At 45.7% G+C, this 22,451-nt stretch overlaps 2 protein-coding genes across 4 annotated transcripts in view; both read left to right on the forward strand.

Annotated features, from left to right (window-relative positions):
* The window catches only part of glod4 (glyoxalase domain containing 4), a 38,728-nt gene extending 31,579 nt beyond the window's left edge, over positions 1–7,149 (forward strand). For both annotated transcript variants that reach the window (XM_069911464.1, XM_069911463.1), the window contains 6 exons: positions 444–588; positions 3,079–3,215; positions 3,668–3,754; positions 4,998–5,111; positions 5,222–5,308; positions 6,869–7,149. In XM_069911464.1, coding sequence (XP_069767565.1) covers positions 444–588; positions 3,079–3,215; positions 3,668–3,754; positions 4,998–5,111; positions 5,222–5,308; positions 6,869–6,934 — 636 coding nt within the window. In that variant the 3' untranslated portion in view covers positions 6,935–7,149. The remainder of the gene's footprint in view (positions 1–443; positions 589–3,078; positions 3,216–3,667; positions 3,755–4,997; positions 5,112–5,221; positions 5,309–6,868) is intronic.
* A 1,897-nt stretch (positions 7,150–9,046) lies between these two features.
* Positions 9,047–20,473, forward strand: mrps23 (mitochondrial ribosomal protein S23). Of its 2 annotated transcripts, none has more exons than XM_069910521.1 (5): positions 9,047–9,351; positions 11,369–11,545; positions 12,126–12,203; positions 14,753–14,876; positions 19,989–20,473. In XM_069910521.1, the coding sequence occupies exons 1-5, from the start codon at positions 9,089–9,091 to the stop codon at positions 20,118–20,120; spliced, it is 774 nt and encodes a 257-aa protein (XP_069766622.1). In that variant the 5' UTR covers positions 9,047–9,088; the 3' UTR covers positions 20,121–20,473. The 2 variants fall into 2 exon arrangements, with proteins under 2 accessions (XP_069766622.1, XP_069766623.1); XM_069910522.1 differs by having other exon boundaries at positions 9,047–9,321.
* The last annotated feature ends 1,978 nt before the right edge of the window (positions 20,474–22,451 follow it).

Genomic DNA, 22,451 nt, shown 5'->3' on the forward strand with positions numbered 1-22,451 from the left:
GAGCAGCACAAGGACATCAGATTCCTGAATAATCAACGAACCAAAGACACTGCCTTTTTGAGCATTCTTATTATTTTATAGTAATGTTGTAAGATGGTTATAATATGAATGTTTGTACTGTGACGCTGCCGAAATATCCCAAATTTCATATGTAGCTGTCAGTCTCGATGCAGTGTCTTGACCCATCGACCGTCCCTTTGCCTCCACAGATGCTGCTTGGCCTGCTGGGCTCCTCTGTCACTTTGTTTTGCCATTGACGATCGATGCCTCTCCCCAGCCCCATCAACAATTCCACCATTCCTTGTGCCATCCGCGCACTCGCTGATCTTGCCTTCCCACCTCCGCTTCCAAGTCGGACCCGTAGATTGCAAACAGCGAGGGTCCAAGCACCAAGTCCCGACTTGGCACAGGCATCCAATCTCACGGGATTTTCCTTTCCATAGGGAATGACCCTTCAGTCGAGTGAGGCAGTGAGCAATGCGAAGAGGCACGGATGGCCCCTGACCGAAGTTCAGGATGCGACGTATGTAACTGAGGCCCCAGGTGGATACAAATTCTATTTGGTGGATCAAGATCAGCCCAAGACAGGTTTGCACACGGATTATTGTTCCTTTACTCTATTGTTTTAAAGCAGCCAATCTCAACGGAGGAATCCACCAACAAAGCTCTGCATGCCATCTCCCCATCCCTCAATCTATGTCTGATTCCAAAAGCAATTTGTACAAATTCAATTCAATTTAGGTCTTAGAGTCCTAATATTTCCCAACAATAATTTATAAAATAACGATCAGGTATTTTGGAAAATATGGCACCTATATTTGCAAAATGTGGGTATGAATGTTTAACAGACTCCCTGAAGACCCCCATCTCTTGGTAATCCCCAGCATCAATATATTATTAAAAACTTTACATTAAATAGTTTACTCTCTTGACATTCTCCAGTTTTTGGGGGTGGGGGGGTTTGGGAAGGGAGGGTGGGATTTTGTATTCCGCATGTATAATTTTTGTGTTTTTTTTTATTGAAAGAAATGCATTTACTGTTGTGGTTTAAAAATTGTTAAATAAAACATTTTTTAAAAAAAAAACAATCTCAACGGGGGTTCTAAAGTCCTGGGGGCAGCAGTGCGTCTAAGGGGGAACCACTGACTGAAATATTTATGTCTTTTACGGAGTCCGTTGGAGAGAATTACGGACAAAACCCTGCTTCACAGGGAAGGGGGGGGCCCTTAAACTTTGAGCATAGTCCTAAGAGGGGCCATAGCCAAAAACAAGGTTGAGAATGGCAGCTCTAATCTAATTTATTGCTGTACAGTAATAACCATGTCACCATTACTTGTTAAAAATTTGACACAGTTTGGTGCGATCAGAGAAAAATAAAATTCAGCCTCTTGATGCAGCGAATCAGTGCTTGGTTGCAGGCTGCCATCACTGGCCAGTGAACTCTGTTCAGTAGCGAAAACTCTGGGCTAGGGAAAGTCACCCAGGCAAACAATGAAACAGGGCTTTGAGCACGTGCATCAGGAGCTTGCAGAAGCAGTGGGCCTCCTCACCGACGGGCCAGAGTCTGCCGTTTCCACAGTGGTTTCATCAACCAGAGCCGTTCGGTTGGAGGGCGCCCAGACGGAAGATGAGGTGTTGTTCCTCCAATTTGTGGCTGGTCTCAGTCTGGCAGTGCATGAGACCGTGGACAGACATGTCCGCAAGGGAATAGGATGGAGTTAACTCTTTCTTTTACATACAGTACAACCCTTATTATCCAAAATGGCCGGGACCGAGCCTATGTCATATAAACAATTTTTTTCTGATATTTTTTTATCAACATCCCAATAGCAACAGCAAATCACTTTTAACAGTGTTTAAACAACAATGAAAAGCAAGGGAAAGCTTTTTAAGCATTAAAGTGATGTTTAATTCTCACCAAAAAATGCTGGCTGTCACCAATCACCAACACCTCCCCACCAAGGCCCCACTCCTGCCCAGGAGACCACTCTCATTGATGACTCCTTGATTTCAAGGGATTCTTCTGACCGCTTGCAGCTGGGAGACAGTGGCGCGCAGTTTGAGAGGGAGAGTTGGAGAAAAGAATTAATAGGGATAGGTAAAGAAGAAATGGAAAGAGAGGGGGGAAGGGAGTTACCTGAAATGAGGACAATTGTTCTAATTACACGTCGAGAGAATTTTTTCCAACGTGTGAGGTCAGTTTGGCTCCAAAAAAATTTTGGATAAATGAGGATTTCTGATTTGTTTCGGATATTCTCATTTACCTAGAATTAAAACTTTTTTTTTTGCATCAATGAGGATTTTGGAGAATCTGATTTTGGATAATCGGGGTTGTACTATACTTAACCGTGATTTAACAAGATTAACTCGACCAGCCTCAGGATCAGTCAATCATTTGACCTGCTTAACAGGCTGTGGACTCTTCCTTCCAAAGATTTCTCAGCACGTTTGATGATTTTGAAGGTTACACTTGTTTCATCTAATATTCGTATGTGTGAGTTCTTAGAAAACACATGGATGAAGGAAAAGTTCTTTACTTTAAAGTTGATGTAAACATCACCATGAGACTGCAAGCCCCATTACAGATCCCGCATACTCTGTATGTCAGCTCCCTGCTGGCAGCTGAGTCTAATCAAATGGGAGCTATAATCCTTGAGGTATTTGTGAGTTGCTTTGTAACCATGATGACTAACATTACTCAGCTGGCATCAGTTGTTTAAAATTCAGCTCGCTTGTAAAAGTTAACACTGTTAGCGCAGGACTGGGGTTGGAATCTCATGCTGTCTGTAAGGACAAGTTCTCTCCGTGTCTACGTGGGTTTTCCCTGAGGGTTCTGCTTTCTCCCACCGTTCAAAACGTACTGGGGTGTAGATTAATTGGGTGTGAATTTGGGTGGCACGGACTTGTGGGCCGAAATGGCCTTATTACTGTGCTGCGTGTCTAAATTTTAAAAAATGTAAGTATCCCATCCTCACTGGGTAGCATTAACCCCTTCAACCACAGCAACTGGTCAAAGGGCTTGGAGAGCATCTATTCAACTTCAGGTATGTTGCATAAAGGCTCCTGTTGCTCTGACAGATCCAGTTCAGAAGGTGACCCTTGCTGTGTCGGACCTCCAGCGCTCAATTAAATACTGGTGTGATGTGCTTGGGATGAAAGTCTACAAGAAGAATGACAGTGAGAAACAGGTCCTGCTAGGTTATGCAGATGAACAGGTGAGCTGTGGTCAAATCACGTCTGTGCAGTTGATCTGAGATGGGTGGGGATAGTGAGGGAGAAGATGGGGTGAAACTAAATCCTTGCAACACAGCAGAGGCCACGAGTTTGTGCCATTGCATTCTCTCACTCCTTTTCCCCTACTGTCTATTTTCCTCAGATTTCCTCAGAAGGAGGAATGGGGGGAGGGAAAGAGGAATGGGGAGAAGGAAAGGGATGGGGGGAACAAAGGGGAAGGATGAGGGGAGAGATGGAGGAAATGGGGAGGAAGCAAGGGGATGAGCACAGGCTCATCCTAAGAGGTAATAGATACAGGTGGAAGGGAGGAGAGAAAGATGATGGGGGAGAGGTCCGAGGGCAAAGAAGAGAGGCACCCTGATCAGAACTCAAAAGGGCCACATGGCAGAATCTTGCTTTTGGCAGCCCAGCTGATGTCTTGCTCACGTTACAGTGCAAGTTGGAACTGCAGGATATCGGGGGCCCTGTCGATCATGCCACAGCTTACGGAAGGATTGCATTCTCGTGTCCAAGGCAGCAGGTAATGATGGGGTTAATAAACAAGCAGAAGGCCGAATGGAGGTCATAAATCACTGTAACAGCCACTACAGAGCAGCAGGAACCAGCGTGGTGGGGTTTTGGTTTTTTTTTTAAAAGAGTAAACTGAGGTGGGAAAGCTGACCCATTTCTGTCACCTTGGACAGGAGCAAAGAGGGGCTTTTGAGGAGAAAGTACTCCATAACTTGGTCTTTTAGAACCATCGAGAAACCCCAGACACAGGCCCTTCAAACCTTCTAGTCCATTATTCTGTCCAGTTCCACTGAGCTGCACCAGTCCATACCCTTCCCATTCACGAACCTGTCCAATATTTTCTTAAATGTTAAAATTGAACCCACATTCAGCACTTCAGCTCGTTCCACAACCCCACCTCTCTCTGTGTGAAGAAGTTTCCCCTAAACTTTTCCCCTTTCACCCTTAATCCATGTCCTCTGGTTTGTAACTCACCCAACCCCAATGGTGCCGTAAGTACTCCATGGCTAGTAAGGGATTACTTAAGATGGTGTGTGAGTGGATATGAAAGGGTTGAGGCCCACTGATCTATACCTACCATCATTTTATATACCCCTATCAAATCTCCCCTCATTCTTCTATGGTTTAGCCACTGTGTTCCAATTGTGGTCTACTGTCTCCACAGACCAAGCTTCACTGAGGCTTAAGGGGGTAATGTATACAGATGACCGACTCTGACCCACTACCATTGGGAAGGAGGTACAGGAGCATTAAAATCAGGCTTGGAAATAGCTTCTTCCTGGCAAGACGTGCGATTGGTGAACAATGTCCTGCAATCTTGGATCTCTTATAAATGAAATGGAGTAAATTATTGCAGAATATGTATAGCAGTTAGCGCAACATCTTTACAGCGCCAGTGATCAAAACTGGGGTTCGAATCCCACACTGTCTGAATGGAGTTGGTATGCTCTCCCTGTGTCTGTGTGGGTTTTCTCCGGGGGCTCTGGTTTCCTCCCACCATTCAAAAATGTACCGGGGGTGTAGGTTAATTGGGTGTAGGTTAATTGGGTGTAAATTGGGCAGCACGGACCCGTGGGCCGAAATGGCCTGTTACTGTGCTGTATGTCTAAATTAATTTGAATGTCGTCTTAGAGGAAAGGGTGATCTTCTCAGCCGTGTTGACGATCCTCTGTATTGACTTCTGGTCCGATACTCTCTCATGTGATGATTCAGCCAGACAGGACAATGAATTGTGTTCATTATTTTTATTAAAGTTACCAGGTATTGAGTCCCAGATTAGAAAGGAAAAGCACAAGATCCTGACGGCACTGGTGAGCCTGGAGACGCCGGGGAAGGCAACGGTGGATGTTGTGATCCTGGCAGATCCGGTGAGCCGCAGGGCTTTGTTACTCTGGTGGGGTGGGAGGTGTTTGTTTCTTGGGTCACCTGCCTATTGTCCCAACGCTGCATAATGAAACTTGTGTGTCTCGTTCACAAGGACGGCCACGAGATTTGCCTTGTGGGTGATGAAGCTTTCCGTGACCTCTCCAAGGTGGATCCTGCTGCCTCCAAGCTGCTGGACGATGTGAGTACCTTGCAATTGCAGCATGCTGAGTGCAGAAGGACTTGGGAGTGCTTGTAGAGACTGTAAGGTAAACGCTCTGCACATTTAAAAGAACACTTCTTCAGCCCAAAAATTTAGCAGCGACCTTTTTATTATTCCAAAAACATCCCCTTTCTACTTCCCAGAAAATACCTCTCACCACACCCCCTTCCCTTTTCATTGGCTTTCTACCACGCAGCTGATCGCGGCGCTCCCATTTTCCTCCTGTTACATCTCATGCATCACCCTGGATATGTCAGCAGCGATGGCCAGCTCGCACGTGCGTTACCTCTCCTGTGTCGCCCCAGATACGTCACCAGTGATGACCGGCTCTACTCCCCACCCTCCCCCAGTACACGACCGTGACATGCTGGTGATGCTTCGCAAAGGTTGGTTTGCAGGTGCTGCAGGCTATTAGAAAGGCAAATGGAGGGTTGGCCTTCATTGTCAGAGGGATTGAATTTAGGAGCAGGGAGGTTGTGCTGCAACTGTACAAGGTACTGGTGAGGCTGCATCTGGAGAACTGCGTGCAGTTCTGGTCTCCTGACTTGAGGAAGGATGGACTGGCTTTGGACATGGTGCCGAGGAGGTTCACCAGGTTGATTCCAGAGATGAGTGGGTTGGCCCATGAGGAGAGATTGAGTCGCCTGGGGCTATACTTGCTGGAATTCAGAAGAATGAGAGGGGATCTTCCTGATGCATATAAAATTATGAAAGGAATTGATAAGATAGAGGTAGGTATGTTTTTTTTTTAACAACTGATAATTGAGACTAAAACTAGGGGACATAGCTTCAAGATTCAGGGTAGTAGATTTAGGACAGAGATGAGGAGGAACTACTTTTCCCAGAGGGTGGTGAATCTGTGGAATTCGCTGCCCATTGAAGCAGTGCAGGCGATCTCAGTAAAGCAATTTAAGACAAGGTTGGAGATATTTTTACATAGTTGGGGAATTAAAGGATCTGGGGGAAAAGTAGGTCGGTGGAGATGAGCCATGATCTCATTAAATGGCGGAGCAGGCTTGACGGGCCGGGTGATGCAAGGTTAGCAGAACTTGGCCTTTTTACTTTGGAGCAAAGAAGATGTGAGGTGAATATTAGAGGAGAAGAAGATTATGACAGGCATAGATAGGGTGAACAGCCTGCACCTTTATCCTGAGGCGAGAATAACAAATACCAGAGGACATCAGTACAAGGTGAGGGGAGGAAAATTTAGGGGAGACCTTGGGGGGTAAATTCTTTACATAGAGTTGTGGGTGCCTGGAATGCATTCCAGGAGTGGTTGTGGAGGCTAGTACCGAGGGGACATTTAATAGGCACATGGATGCAATAAAAATAGAGGGTTATGGGTGTGAGGTGGGGAAGGTTTAGTTTGTGGAGTGGGTTTATAGAGGTTGGCACAAAGGGCCTGTACTCTGTTGGAAGGTTCTCTGTGTGGGTTGAAAGAGTTTAAGCGTGAAGAAGGATGTGCGTGGCTGATGCAACAAAGGAACCAAGACACAAGTTACAGTGGGAGATTAACCGTTGCTTTATTCTTCCTCACAGGCTATCGCAGCAGACAAGAGCAAAGAATGGTTTGCAAAACATCGTCATGAAAAGCCGTCCGCGTGAAAGGGGCTGGAGTGGCTCGGGCACAGACCTCACTGATTGCAGAATTTTATTTTGGTGGGGCTGGGGGGCTCTGTTTCCTTGGTGGTAGTCATGCAGCTGAGTGTCCGCCGACGTGGAAAATCCTCACCAAGGACACCCGGCACAAAGCAAATAAACCTGCCCCCTTCCTTGTACTGAAGTTGTCCACTGCTTCGAAATAAAGGCTGTTGACGTTCGTGGTTAGTGGCAATATTAATATGGTAGTTCTGCTCTGTGTTTGTCCATCCTGACGATGGCTGTATTCATTGGTCCAATAGTAGTGAGGGTGGATGAGCTCTCCAGAGTCCAAAGTTGTATTCAGACTTTTTACTAACTGTGAAGCACAATTTTACATCCAACCCTTCCCAGTGCAGTTCATGTCTAAACACTAGTTACAACTTCTATTCAGCTGTAGCTTACCTTCGAGGTTTTATTTAATCCATGAGAATGGAAATCTGTAGATTAGAATGCAGAGTAATAGGGAGGCAGCCATGTTGTGTGTGTGTGAGATTATTATGTGTGTGTGATATAATGTGTTGTATGTTTTGTGTGTGAAATTGTATGTGAGATTGTGTTGTGTGAGATTATGTGTGTGTTTGAGATTGTGTTGTGTATTTTGTGTGTTGTGTGTGTGGATCTGTACAGGCACCAGGACTACATGACCAATAAGTGGTAATTCTGCCTTGACCACAGGGAAAAAGAATCTCAGGGTTATATGTGATGTCATGTATGTGCCATTGTCAATAAATCTAAATTTGAAATCTCATTACAGGAAGGATGGGGAAGCTATGGAGAGGGTGCAGAGTAGAGTTACCAGGATGTTGCCTGGATTGGGAAGAGAGTCTTGTAAGGCATGTTTAGCAGAGCTAGGGCTTTTCTCTTTGGAGTGAAGAAGGAGCAACTTAATAGAGGTCTACAAGATTCTGCGAGCAGCACCTTTTTCACAGGGTGTGAGTAGCAGGCAACAGAAGACATCTGTACAATGTGAAGGGAGAAATGTTTAGGGGAGACAACAGGGTAAGTATTTTTCACAGAGAGTCGTGGGTGCCTGGAGTGCATTGCCGGGGGTAGTGGAGGCTGGAACAATAGGGAGATTTAAGAGACTTAGACAAGCACGTGGATGGAATGAAAATAGTGGTTATGAGGTAGGGAGGGTTTTTTTTCGGTTAGTGTAGTGCTATCAATTAGACCCGACCAGAAGTTGAGGTTAATAGGCTTTAATCACTGTAAACACAGTCATATTTATATACTGTTGGCCTGATTCCAAGGAAGTACTAAGGGAGGGGATTTGGTGATGCAGCCTTTATTAGGACTCCTCGAAGGGGAGGAGTTGCATTCTGTACTGGCCAAACAGTACAGTGTTCCACCACAGTTAGGTATATACTGTGGGCTGAAGGGCCTGTACTATGCTCTTGTGTTCTATGTATGAATATATATCTTTGGCTTGGCTTCGCGGACGAAGATTTATGGAGGGATATATATTATATACACAAACACACTTATGACTTGGGAAATCAAGATAGACATAAATGGGGATGATAGGGTCAGTGCCTTGGCTGAGCTTCTCGCAGCAGGGAATTGAGTGTGGGTTCTGTTGCAAACCAGACCCTGCGGAGATTTTGGCCGAGGCCTTGAATTTGGGAAGGGCCTTAAAAACTGGAAATCTGTGACTGGCCAGTTTGCTGGGTCCAGGTTTTTCTCTCTGAACTTCTGCTGGTTTGATGTCCCCCAGCACAGGGTGAAGTTGGCCAGATTCTGTTCTCCTCGGCCATTTCCACACAGCCTGTACCCATGGGCTTCTTTGTTCTGCTCACTTTCCAGTCCTGCAAAATGCATCCATTCCCCCCCCTCCCCCCTCCCCCTCCCCCCTCCCCCTCCCCCTCCCCCCTCCCCCTCCCCCTCCCCCCTCCCCCTCCCCCTCCCCCTCCCCCTCCCCCCTCCCCCTCCCCCCTCCCCTCCCCCTTCCCCCTCCCCCTTCCCCCTCCCCCTCCCCCCCTCTCCCCCTTCCCCCTCCCCCTCCCCCCCCCTCCCCCTCCCCCTCCCCCTCCCCCTCCCCCTCCCCCTCCCCCTCTCTGGGTTGACAGTCCCCAATCTGGGGGTCTGGCACCAACTCCCTGAGGATGGGGACATCCCCACATGAGCCGGCCCTTCTCCATCCGGCACCTGCATCCTTCATTTCTCCACCTTCACGTGGTCAAACATTTCACCAGCAGTGGGAGAGGAGGGGATCGTCCCGCCTGCTCATCGATGTCTGAGTGTCGGGCGGCCGATCGATTGGTGAGCCTGGCGGCGACTCGGAGCGGCCGATCGATTGGTGAGCCTGGCGGCGTCTCGGAGCGGCCGGCGACGGGCAACATGGCGGGCAGCAGGTTGGAGAGATTCGGCAGCGTCTTCACCAGGTCGGCGGGGCGGCCAAGAGCAGAGTCGGGGCCTCGGAGGGGGTGAGGGGTGGTCATGGGCGTGGAAGGGGTTGGGGGGGTCGGTCGTGTTGATGGACTGGGGGGGGGTTGGGTTGCGTTGGTCAGGGGCGTGGAGCGGAGGAGGGTCTGCGGGGTCGGGAGGGTTTGGGGGGGCTGGGGGCACGGGGTTTGAAAAGTCTGGGGTGGTCAGGGGTTGGGGGTGGGTTGTGTTGATGGACTGGGGGGGTATGGAGGAGTTTGGAAGGTTTGGGGGCTTGCAGAATTGGGATTTGGGGTGGTCAGGGGCGTGGAAGGGGTTGGGGTGTGAGTGTTGGGGTTTGGGGGCGTGCAAAGTTCGGGCTGTTTTGGGGTTTGGGAAGGTCAGAGGCATGGGAGGGTTTTGGTGGTCAAGGTGTGGAGGGTTTGGGGGTGCAGAGAGTTTGGGGGGGGTCTGGGGATTTGAGGCCTTGTAGAATTCAGCAGGGTTTGGGGTGGTTGGAGGAGTGGAAGGGTTTGTAGGTCGGGAGTGTTTAGGGACGGGGGGGTTTGGGGGTGCAGAGAGTTTGGGGGGGTCTGGGGATTTGAGGCCTTGTAGAATTCAGCAGGGTTTGGGGTGGTTGGAGGAGTGGAAGGGTTTGTAGGTCGGGAGTGTTTAGGGACGGGGGGGTTTGAGGGTGCAGAGAGTTTGGGGGGGTCTGGAGGGGATTTAAAAGGTCTGGGGAGGAGTTTGGGGGGTACAGAGGAGTTTGAAAGGTCTGGGGGGGGGTTTGAGGGCTTGCAGAGTTTGAGGGGTTTTGGGGTCAGGATGGGAGGGGGTTTAGGGGGGTGTCAGGGTTAAAAGCCTGTGATTTTTGTTTAAGTTAAATGGCAATAGTCCATCTCAGAATCTAGGGGTGTTCCTTTCCCTTCCCCCATTACAAATGTGAGCAACTTTAAGTCAGAGGGTTATGGATTCAAGCCTGCCCTCTGTGACTTGAGAAACAAAATCTCACTTGACTCTTGGGAAGAGTGTGAAGTCTTTGGAGACCCTGCTCGAGAAAGATTCCTTGCAGTATTTCAGTACGCAGTAATTCTTCTGGTCAACATTTTTTCTGAGTCAACATCACGACTATACCTGATTGTTAGTATATTGCTGTTTCCATGGATCGAGATGTATGTATTGGTCACAACAATTAAAAAAAAAAGTTTAGACATACAGCGCAGTAATGGTCCTTTCAGCCCACGAGCCCGTGCCGCCCAATTGACCTACAGCCCACATAAGTTTTGAACGGTGGGAGGAAAATGGAGCACCCAGAGGAAACCCATGCAGACACAGGAAGAACATACAAACTCCTTACAGACAGCTGGTTCCGAAGCTGGGTCACAGTGTTGCGCTAACCACTACACTAACTACACCCAGAATTTTTCCTTGCATCTGACGAAGGACCCAGGCCTGAAACGTTGGATACTCTTTATTTCCTGCTGAGTTTCTCCAGCACATTTTTTCTATTGCATTCGACCCCAGCATCTGCAGATTTTTTTTGTGGAAAATTTTATTTAGCGTTTTACAGACTCATATTAGCCAGGTATGATAGAGGAACTATCCTCCCCTTTTACAGGTCATTGTTTGCCAAGTCCTCTCTTTTTCCTTTCTCCACCCCCCACCCTTCACCCTCCTTCCCAGTTCAACCCAAGTAAAAGTGCAAAAATCAATTATTTAAAAACAATTACAAACACATGAGAAAAAAAAGTTGGGGGAGGGGGGAAGCCGAGAGGACTTTCAGACTGTCTCCTCGTTCTCAGGTTTCCAGGGCCTGTGTGATCCTATTATTTGCTGTATTCCTATTGAGAAAGGCCCCAAGAAGCAGATTTTATTTTTTAAATAATTGACAGGTACATTCTCTCTGAGGTCCGCCATTCATTTCCTTTGGGTTTAACATGATAACTTTGTTAAGAATTAAGGTCGGAATTAGCCTATTCATATTAGATAAAGATTAAGAATCTACTAATGCTGATATTGATGTTGGTTAAAATGTAGGGTCAGAGACCTGTTGCGCTCTGGTGTGTTGAAGGAGTATCAGAAGCCCTCCTGGTTTGATGTATATGCTGCATTCCCTCCAAAACGTGAACCTATCTACCAGAAACCAAAGCAAAGGTTTGGAAAAGCCCAAGATCCAGTTCAGGAGATTTTCTACCAGGAAGACATGATTCGGGCGTAAGTTCTACCTGCACTTCTACAAACAACAGTAGACACAAAAATCTGCTAGTGGGGGAGATAATAACTGTAGAGAGATCAAGACCCATTTTGGTCACACCTTTCATTGTATCTCAAAGCACCTTACAACTGTTGAAGATAATATAAGATAGTCATTGGTGATTTATGTACAACATGCACCCACAAAGAGCAACCTGATAACCAGGTAATTTAACCCTTTTCTAGTCTCCCACACACGTTCAATGCACAAAACATGGGATCAGAGAAAAAGGTAGAAAGTTAAGGTAGTCCACACAAAATAACCCCTCGCTGTGCACAGTTCGCTCTTATCATCCAATTTACATGTTTTGGTCTATTGTTCTGTACTCCTGCCCCTCCCTTTTTTCCCTTTTCACCTCTTGGCTGCCTTTTGCTCATAGCTTGAGGAAGGGCTCAAGCCCGAAATGTCAGTAAGATATCTTTATCTCCAGTGGACCTGCTGAGTCCCTCCAGCATTTCTGTGTATTGTTCGAACAGGTAATTCACTGCACTGAGTCTCAGTTCTACTTCTAAGGTTTTTAAAAGATTATTTTAATTGCAGGAAATTCTATGAGATGTATGGAAATGGGCCAAGAGCATTTGACCTTTCACGATCCAATTTTGTCTCCACGTGCCAAAGGTAAGAGAAACCTTTGTTTATTTTCCCACCTTGCCGAACCAGTGACATCACTGCACCTATTACAGTATCCAAATGCCCAATGAACAACCCGATGATTTAGCTATGAAGCAAGCCCATTTATTGTGTCACACTTGGGTCTCGCTTATTGTTCTGTGGGCAGGTAAAATGTGGCCAGGATAGACAGAGGCAAGATGTGGATCATTGTGTGTGGCTCAGTGGGTAGCACTGTTGTCTCTGAAGCAGAAGGTACTGGACTTGAATACATGGACCTGAGCACAAAGATCTTGGTTGACTCTTGAGTGCAGCACCAAGGGAATTTTTAAAAAAACCAAAATAAATTATTTATAAAAGGAAAACCAATCAAAATCTCTTCCCGCTCTTAGTTTTACATTTGCATCACTGTCCATTGTTACATTCATTTCTATTACACCATGACCAAGTTTATTGTCATCTGATTACACAAGTTCAACCCGACGAAACAGCATTCTCCGTGCAGACTCACAACCAGACATAACACACATACAGACAAACAATACATATTCAGGCCAAGTATTCATAGATAAAATAAATATAGTTTAATGAATAGTAGAGTCTCAGTGGGCTAGTGTGAGCAGTTCCTTTGGTCATTCAGTATTCTCACTGCCTGTGGGAAGAAGCTGTTTCTCAGCCTGGTGGTGCTGGCTCTGATCCTCCTGTATCTCTTTCCTGACGGGAGCAGCTGAAAGATGCTGTGTGCAGGGAGGAAGGTTTCGTTTAGGTGCTCCAGTTACCTTCCACCCTCTGAAACATACGGGTTTGTAGGTTAACTGGTGTGTTTGGGCAGTATAGGCCTGTTAAAATTAAAATGAGACCACAGCCTAATGTGGAATCTCATCTGGATGTAAAGGACAGTGCAGCACTGTTTCAATGAAAATGAGCTGTACGTGATGCTCTGGCATATCTGCATTACAACAAACATTGACAGTCCTTCGCTTTGGGACTTTCTGAGGTTACATTTAAATTTAGATGAACAGCAAGGTAACAGGCCCATGAGACGGTGCCATCCAAATACCCCAATTAACCTACAATCCTGTATGTTTTGAAAGGTGGGGGGGAAACTGGAACACCCAGAGAAAACCAAGGCAGACACGGGGAGAACGTACAAACTCCTTACAGTTGGCACTGGATTCGATTCCTGGTCCCGTTCGCTGGCACTGTAGTAGTGTTGCGCTAGCTGTGCTGTGGGTGTCATTGTCTATAGCCAAGTTGATGCACCGCCCTCTCCATTCACCTTAGAAACAATACAGACCAGCTATGGACTTGCATATTGACAAAGACATGAAGCAAGTGTGTTGAGAAACCTTGCTTCTTTCACCTTGTAGCTTTGTACAGCACTCATTCGGTGACCCATGATTGTCTGCTGGGACCAGAAATTCCTCCTCCTCCCCCACCCCCCAACTCTGAGTGTGAAGGTTTCCCATGTCATCAAAGTTTTGATAGTTTCCCATATCATCATTTTTTTGATGGTCTAGTTTGAGCTATCAAATTGATTGAAAGGGGCATCAAAAATGATTCTGCAATGCTGAAGGTGGGTCACTGCAGAGACATGGATGTTGTAGATACATCGAGAAAGTTTCCTGCCTGGGCAGTTGCATCACTGTCTGGTATGGTGGTGCCAATGCACAGGACAGGGAGGAAAAAATCCAGAGGAATGTTAACTCGGCCTGCAACATCAGGGACTCCAGCCTTCCCTCCAGCAAGGACATCGACAAGAGGTAGTGACAAGAAAGTGGTCTCTATCCTCAAGGACCCTCCCCCTACCACCCAGGCCATGCCCTCTTCACTCTGCTACCATCAGGAAGGAGGTATAGGAACCTGAAGACGAGCACCCAGCAGCACATGGACATTTTCTTCCCCTCTGCCGTCAAATTTCTGAAAAGAAAATGAACCACAGGCACTGCCTCACTTTCTCTTATTTCGGCACTAATTTATGTATTTTTAAATGTAATTTCGCAAGATTTGCACTTGTGACGCTGCTGTAAAACAACACATTTTGTGACATCTTCATGACAATTGATTCTGAAGGAATAAAATATGTAAAGGATGAGTTGATACCATCTCTATACAAGTTACTGGTTTGCAAAGTTGATGCACAAGTACATTTTTATATGCATTCTAGAAAGATACATTGTAGTTTTCAAAAGGAAGAACTTATCTAAAGAGCAAGAAATTGTGTGGCCTTGGGGAGATTGGGGGAGTGAGACTATCTGGATTGCTCTCACATAGATCCGGTACAGATTCGATGGACCTAATGGCCTCGACCTGCACTGCAACATTCTGTGATTCAGTGGTGGGGTAATCATTAACTCTGATCTTTGATTATTCATGCACAAAGTTTAAGTCATCGATAATTTGTTCTTCATCTTTGTTCTTCTGTCACAGCAGAAAACATTTGTTTCATTGAAAGTAATGTTTTTCCACATATAGAGCTTCAGTTTTGATGCTGAGGACGGGCAAGATTCCTGGTTTTGGGCTCGAAACTCTCACGTTGTGCAAACTGCTGTTTCTAGGTTTGTGGAGAAGTACCAGGATTTGGAGGCTCAAGGCGAAGCTGATGAAGAGAAACTCTTTGAGGGAACCAGCAGGGCGCTCCTGGCAGAGGGGATAATTTTGCGGAGGAAGGCAGGAAACCGGGTACGTACAGCGCCGGTGGTCTGCAGCAGTCCACTGATTTCCCCATGTCTATTCTACTACTCGTCACATCTTCAAAGAACTTAGGATGATTTTCCTTTTCATAACCCTAACCCAAGTACTCCTTTTTAAATTTAAATTTAAACATAATTACACCCAATTAGTCTACAACCCTGGTACACTTTTGAAGGGTGGGATGAAACCGGAGCAGCGGGAGAAAACCCACGCTGGCCCGGGGAGAACGTGCATACTCCTTGCAGACAGCGTCGGATTTGAACCCCAGTTGATGGTGTGTGCACTAATCCTCTTATTGCATTCGTCTTTATTGATATCATCAGTGATGGGAAAAATAATGCAAGCCCAGCAGGTTGATGGTTCCACGTTTCCTCTCCTTGCTCTTTTAAATATTGGGATCAAGTTCGCTACCCTCCAATGCTTAGAGACTGTTGTGATAATGAGCAATAACAATCACAGGTTTATTGTCATACACCAAGTACAAGGCACGTAGGTGCTGAAATTCTTTTTTTTGCACAAAAACAAACTCCAGTGGTATCGATTAAATTTTGTAGTACTTTTGAAGCGTAGTGATTAGTGCAATGCTGTTACAGCGCCAGCGACCTGGTTTCAAATCCAGTGTTGCCCGTAACACAGGTTACGTTCTTCCGGGTGTCTGTGTGGGTTTCCTCCCACCCTCCAAAATCTACGGGGTTGTAGGATCATTTGGGTGTAATTTGGCACTGCGCCTTTAAATGGCCAGAATTGGCTTCTGTCATGCTATAAATAAAATTTAAAAAGTGTTGATAATCACAGCATTCACAATTTTCAAGTAGTTTCTTTCAAAGTCCAAGGATTCAGATATTCATGTCTGTGGGATTTACCAGCTTTCAAGCTCACCAACCAAGTAAAAGTATTTAATTAATACTTAATGACTTCTGTCCCTTATTCTCTTTGCATCTTTGATTCTCCAAAATATTTGGAATATTTCCATGTGAAGAAAGACGCCAAATGATTGTTGAATGCTAAATTACTGATAGTTATGCCCTGACTTCTGATGGATGGTGCATCTGGGTTTCTCCAGCACTTTTGCGTACTGGATTGGAAAAGACTCTCCTTGTTTATCATCTGTAGGCATGAAACGGCAACTTGCCTTTGTAACCCTCTGTTGCCACGGTAATTGGTTCCATGACACTTCATGGACTAATTACCAGGCAGAATTTCACCTTGGGCCACGTCCAGAGTTATTGCGGCTGGAAAGTGGAGTGAGGCAGAGAACTTTAGGGAGGGAATTTCACAGGTGGGACCTTGGCAGTTAATGAGATAGCCACCGTGTGTGATGTACAATGTAAATCTGACCATTTGAGGAGGGCATAGATCTTTAAGGGTTCCAGGGTTTGGAGGAGATGATAGTCACATCAGTAATATTAGCAAGTCAATTAACATAAAGACGTATTTTCATCTAGTAGCAAGAATTGTCTGTGTGACCCTTCAAGCATTTTCTCCTGTTGTGTAAAATTAGAGCTGGTCTAATCTTGCCCTCTGACCTGTGCCTCTTAACCTTGAATCCCAGCTAGTCCAAAATTGTTCATTTCAACCTTGAGCACATTCAGTGGCTCTCTCTGGGGTAGAGAAATCCAAGGATCCACATAATTGAAAGAAGAACTACCCCTATCATTAGTGGGCAGTGACATTTTCTGAAACTCCAGTACTAGATTGCCTGACAAGGAAACAACCTCTCAGTAGTTCAATAAGATCATTTTGTTGTAAACTCCACTGAGTCCCTCCCCCACCCCACCTCCCAATCTGCTCAATTATTCCCTTTAAATCTCCATCCCAGGAATTGACAAGCAAACTTTCTCAGCCTACCTCCAAAGTAAGGTTTACTATAAAGTAAACCCTGGTTCCGTGGCCAGGACGGGCAGTGTGAATCATGGTGTGTGGCTCAGTGGAAAGCACTGTTGTCTCTGAAGCAGAAGGTACTGGGCTTTTCTACGTGGACCTAAGCACAAAGATCTCGGTTGACTCTTCAGTGCAGCACTGAAGGAATTTTTTAAAAAGCAGAAGTAAATTTTATTCACAATAAATTATTTACAAAAGGAAACCATTCAGTTTCTTCCAACCCTTAGTTTCGTATCCATACGTTCCCATCACTGAACATTGTTGGATTAATTTCTATTTACACCATTGCCACCACTTGGCTCCTTGTCACTTCTCCACCCCCACACACCCTTTGTTTGCAGGGGCTTCCCCTCAGTCTCAGCCCCTCAATGTCTGGTGACAGACTCTCTAGACTGTGGTCCTTCCCCACAGCGCCCTTGCATTGGCTGTGCCAAGCCTCAGTGCGCTCTCCGCATGTACCCCTGGAGCCTGCAATGGTGGGGTCCTGACAAAAAAATTTTTGGAGAAACTCTGTAGGTCAGATAGCATCCATGAGTAAAAATGCAGAATCAATACTTCAGGTGGTCTGTGGGTGATAAAGGGGGTTTTGAACTGCCTGATGTAGAGAATCACTAGGTATGACCTCCTGACTTGTGTAGCTCTATTATTTCTCCATCTCTTTTGGAAATCCAATGTATATATTACTGGTTTCCTGTTATCCAATCTGTTTATTGCATCTTCAAAGAGATTTGTCAAAAAATATTTCTCTTTCATAAAGCCACATTGACTCTGATTGATGTTCCAGTTCTCCCGCTACCACTTCCTCAGTAATGCATTTCCCAGCCTGTTTCTTTTCCAGATGCTCTTTCCTTTCTCTCAGTGAAGACACTGCAAACGTCAAATGCTTCATGCAAAGTTGAAAATTAGCCATGTGAAAATTTACTGTTGCTTCCCCCATCTCCATGCACCCTCTGTTGGCTGAAGGTGGTACTGAGAGGCAGAGAGAAGTGTGAACCGAGGTCCTCGACCAGCCATTCTTAAACTTTTTTCCCTACCCCAAAAATAACTCTGCTCAGTTTATGGGCCCCCTTCCCTGTGAAGTTGTTGTTTTGATTTCTTCCGTACTTCTCTCCTACCGACCATGTTAAAAAGAATTGCTTTGTGTGAGTTGAAAAGGCTTTGACAAATCTGCTGTGTCTCCCAGAGGGGGCCATAGGGCCCCTGTTGAGAATGACTGGTCGAGAGAAACAAAAAATACTGTAGAATCTTGAGCATACGAGGAGCTGTTGGTGAAACTCGGCAAGTCAGATGGCGTCCGCAGAGGGAAATGCTCAAATAAAGGGTCCCATCCTGAAACGTTGACAGCCCATTTCTACTCGTGGGGGCTGCCTGACCTGCTGAGTTCCTCCATCAGCTCGAAGTTTGAGCCGATTGTCTGCTGAGTAAGACGGGAATAACCTGTTCTGCTCTATGTGGTATGCAGCTGTCTGATCTCCATGAATTCTCCATCATTCATTTCTCATATTGCAAATTGTTAACCAGTTTGCTGAAGTATGATTCCTCTGGTCGAGTCTCTGACTCAGCCCTTCACATCCCTGTAGTCTCCTGCAAGTTCCCCTTCTTCCCCTGTATACTCAGTAGCCAAGCATTCAACTCCTGAGACTCAGAATGTCAACCTCTGAAAAATCAGAATCATAATTTATTATCATGAACATGTCACAAAATTTGTTGTTTTGCGGCAGCGTCACAGGTGAAAATATTGCTATAAATTACATTTTTAAAAAATTAGTGCAGAAGAAGAGAAAAAAGTGAGATAATGCCTGGTCAAATCAGAAATCTGATGGTGGAGGGGAAGAAGCTGTTTTGTACCACTGGGTGTTCATCTTCAGGCTCCTGTACCTCCTTCATGATGGTAGTAGTGAGAAGAGGGCCTGACCTGAGTGGTGAGGGTCCTTGATGATAGAAGCTGCTTTCTTGAGATACCACCTCTTTAATGGAGTGGAGACTAATGCCCATGTTTTTTTTTTTTTGTTTTTTTTTACGTTACACACTAGTTTATTGGGAAATACATTTGAAACACGATTGAAGGGATTGGTCTGAGAGGTGGCATGGACCCAATGTCAAAAGGAAACATGAAAATTCCAGATCTGATCTTATCATTATGTGATAAGTATAAAATTTTTTTTTTTTTAAATTTTTTTATTTTTCACACCATAAATCACATTAGCCATGATATACACTATTTCTTTTTCACACATATACAGTGACTTTTTCTCCCCCCCCCCCTTTGAGACTAATGCCCATGTTGGCGTTGGCTGAGTGCACAACTCTCTGGTCTTTTCCTGACCTGTGCATTGGCATCTCCGTACCAGACAGAATGCTGTCCATGGACACCTGCAGAAATTTGCTTCACTGAGCACCTTCCCTCTGCCACAGCTATGATGGCCAACCATTTAAATTCTGCACCCCACTACCCCGGCAACATGTTTGTCCATGGCCTCGTGCACTGCCAAACTGAGGGCTCCTGCAAATTGGAGGAGCAACACCTTATATTCCGTCTGGACACTCTCCAACCAGATAGCATTAACTTCATCTTTCTCTGGTTAGACTACTCCCTTTTCTTTCTCCTCACTTCCCCATCTCTCTGTCTTCTTTCCTCCAGCTCTCCATTCACAGAGCCATAGCCCCTCCCCATGTTTTCTCTTGTGCCCTCCCTCCCTTATCCACCTATTACCTCCTGCCTGTGGTCCTGTGCTCCTCCCTTTGCCTCTCACCCCCACCATTTTATTCAGCCACCTGCCTATGCTTTGCTTGTACCTCAACTCATGTTGTTTATGTATCTTTATCATTGCTACATAAAGAACGCTATGCTGAGTTTCTCCAGCATTTTTGTGTAAACTACAGTAATCGCATCTGCAGACTTTCTTGTTTAGCTTCAGTTCTTAGCCCGGGTGCAGATTTTGCGGAGTTTGCTCGTTCTCCCTTTGACCATGTGGCTTCCCGTGCCCCCTCCCCACCCCAGCAGGTGCTCCTGTTCCGTCTCATTTTCCAACATGGTTTGGCAGGTTAAATAGCCGCTGTATGTGTGGGTGAGCTGAGGGATCCTGGGGGATGTTGGGATAAAATGTAGGATCGGTGTAATTGGATGGATTACTGTTGGGATAGACCCGACGGGCCGAATGGCCTGTTCCCCATGCTGTGTGTGTCTCTGTGACTCTGTACCCTGCTGTGAACTTGCAGATTCCTTCAAAGAGTTTGCCAGGCGGGGTTCTCCAGGAGGCGGAGGCGCAGGGTCTGGTGTCGGACCTGAAGTCGCAAGAAGCGCCGAAGGATGGGCAAGAGGGATCAAGGGAGGAGACGACTCAGCCGTAGGTCTCTAGCCGACCTCAGCCCGGGATGAACAGTTTCCAATTGCATGTGGTGGACATGTCCCCTTCCAAGGGTTGACCTGAAGCGCCCCGCCAAGAAATTATCCCTTTGTGTTGCAGGACAGCTGAAGGGAGTCTCGGATTTTACTGAGACCTCCTGCGGATGTCTTCCTGAACTGTACTGCAGAAAGAAAACTCTTGAGGCAGAGGGGCGGTTGATGTTTCATCTGAAGAAAGGGGGAGGTCCATCTGAAACATTGATACTGGCTGCTGCCTAACCCACTCAGTTCCTTCACCCCCTTGTTTTTAGCTCCAGATCTGCAGTTTCTGAAATATAATCTATTTAGTAAAAATTAATCTTGCATTACTTTTATTTTAAATAATTGATGTTTGGAAAAAGATTGGTAAGGAGAGCTTTGGGCTCATTGATGTTCACGAATCAAGCTTTGAGTATGGGAGTGGGAATGTTGTGAAGGTGCGTGTGACATTAGTGAGGATGAATTTGGAGTGTTGTGTGCAGTTTTGGTCACCTAACTACAGGAATGATATCAATGAGATAGAAAGAGTGGAGAGAAGATTTACTGGAATGTTACCAGGACTTCAGGAAAAGGTTAAACAGATTAGGACTTTATTTCCTGGAGCGTAGAAGAATGGAGGGGAGATTAAATAGAGGTATTTAAAAATATGAGGGGATTAGACGGAGTAAATGTAGGTGGGCTTTTTACACTGAGGGTAGGTGAGGTACAAACCAGAGGACATGGGCTAAGGGTGAAAGGGGAAAAGTTTAGGGGGAACTTCTTCACTCAGAGAGTGTGGAACGAGGTTCCAGTTGAATGTGGGATCAATTTTAACTTTTAAGGAGAATTTGGACACTACATTGATGGGAGGGGTATGGAGAGCTATGGTCAGGGTGCAGGTCAGTGTGGCTAGGGAGAATAATAGTTGGGTACAAACTAGAAAGGCTGGTTTCTGCACTGCATTGTTCCATGGGTTAAAACTTCATTCCCTGGTGTGTAGAAGAATGAGGGGAGATTTGATAGAGGTTTACAAAATTATGATGGGTACAGATGGAAGCAGGCTTTTTCCCACTGAGGTTAGGTGAGATTTAAAAAAAAACTAGAGGACATGGGTTAAGGGTGAAGGGGGGACTTCTTCACATAGAGAGTGGTGGGAGTATGGAACAAGCTGCTAGCTGAACTAGTGAATTTTAACATTTAAGTAAAATTTGGGTGGGAGGGGTATGGTGGGCTCTGGGCGGGACTAGAAGGGCTGAAATATTGTATGTTATTTGCCATTGCAGGAACAGAGCAGGCACTGGTGGAAGGTTTGGATGTAGGAGGGACTCTTGTGGTTGAGAGCCACTGTTCTCCAATTCCGACCTCACTGCACAATATTAGTCATGCTCTCTGCTGCCAACCGCCCCAGAATTCCGCCCCCCCGCCCCCCCGCATCCGGCCATAAAAAAGATTAAATAAAAGTAGAAAATGCTGGATCGTTAGAAGTAGAAATAAGTTATTCAGCCCATCGAGACTGCCCCACCATTTTTAATCATGAGCTGATCCATTCTCCCTCTCAGCCCCACTGCCCGGCCTTCTTCCCACAACCTTTGAAGCCCTGGCTAATCAAGAACCTATCAATCCCTGCCTTAAATGTACCCAATGACCACCGCCTGTGGCAACAAATTGGACAGATTCACCACCCTCTGGCTGAAGCAATTCCTCCGCGTCTCTGTTCGAAGTGGACACCCTTCATTGTTGAAGGACTCTTTGTTATTGCTTTGAGGTGGAATACCATCACCCATTGAGCCTCCAAACCTTCGTGGGTACAGACTTTCAAAACGTTAGCTGGCCCCAGGTAAATCCAGTTTGGTCTAAATTTACCATTTTCGGTACATACTCTGCTAATCTGTTTGCTAATAGTTTAGCTATTATCTTATAATCTGTGTTAAGTAAAGATATTGGTCTATATGACGCTGGTGAGAGTGGATCTTTCCCTTGCTTTAGTATTACTGTAATTATTGCTGTTTTACATGAATCTGGTAAGCTTTGTGTTTTATCAATCTGGTTGATTACTTCCAGGAGGGGCGGAATTAATAAGTCTTTAAATGTTTTGTAGAATTCTATTGGGAATCCATCCTCTCCTGGTGTCTTATTATTTGGTAATTTTTTTATTATCTCTTGTATTTCTACTATTCCAAATGGTTCTGTTAATTTATTTTGTTCCTCTATTTGTAGTTTTGGTAGTTCAATTTTAGTCAGAAATTCATCTATTTTCCCTTCTTTCCCTTCGTTTTCAGTTTTGTATAATTGTTCATAGAATTCTCTAAAGTTTTCAT

Source organism: Narcine bancroftii, chromosome 14 (assembly GCF_036971445.1).
Source record: "Narcine bancroftii isolate sNarBan1 chromosome 14, sNarBan1.hap1, whole genome shotgun sequence".
NCBI classification, from domain to species: Eukaryota; Metazoa; Chordata; class Chondrichthyes; order Torpediniformes; family Narcinidae; genus Narcine; species Narcine bancroftii.

What these genes read in the sequence shown, in the direction of transcription:
- mrps23 (XM_069910521.1), top strand. Translation starts at nt 9,089, where the DNA reads ATGAGCCGGCCCTTCTCCATCCGGCACCTGCATCCTTCATTTCTCCAC. An exon ending in TTCGGCAGCGTCTTCACCAG is followed by an intron (nt 9,352 to 11,368) that starts GTCGGCGGGGCG and finishes GTTAAAATGTAG; the next exon opens with GGTCAGAGACCTGTTGCGCT. An exon ending in GGAGGAAGGCAGGAAACCGG is followed by an intron (nt 14,877 to 19,988) that starts GTACGTACAGCG and finishes GTGAACTTGCAG; the next exon opens with ATTCCTTCAAAGAGTTTGCC.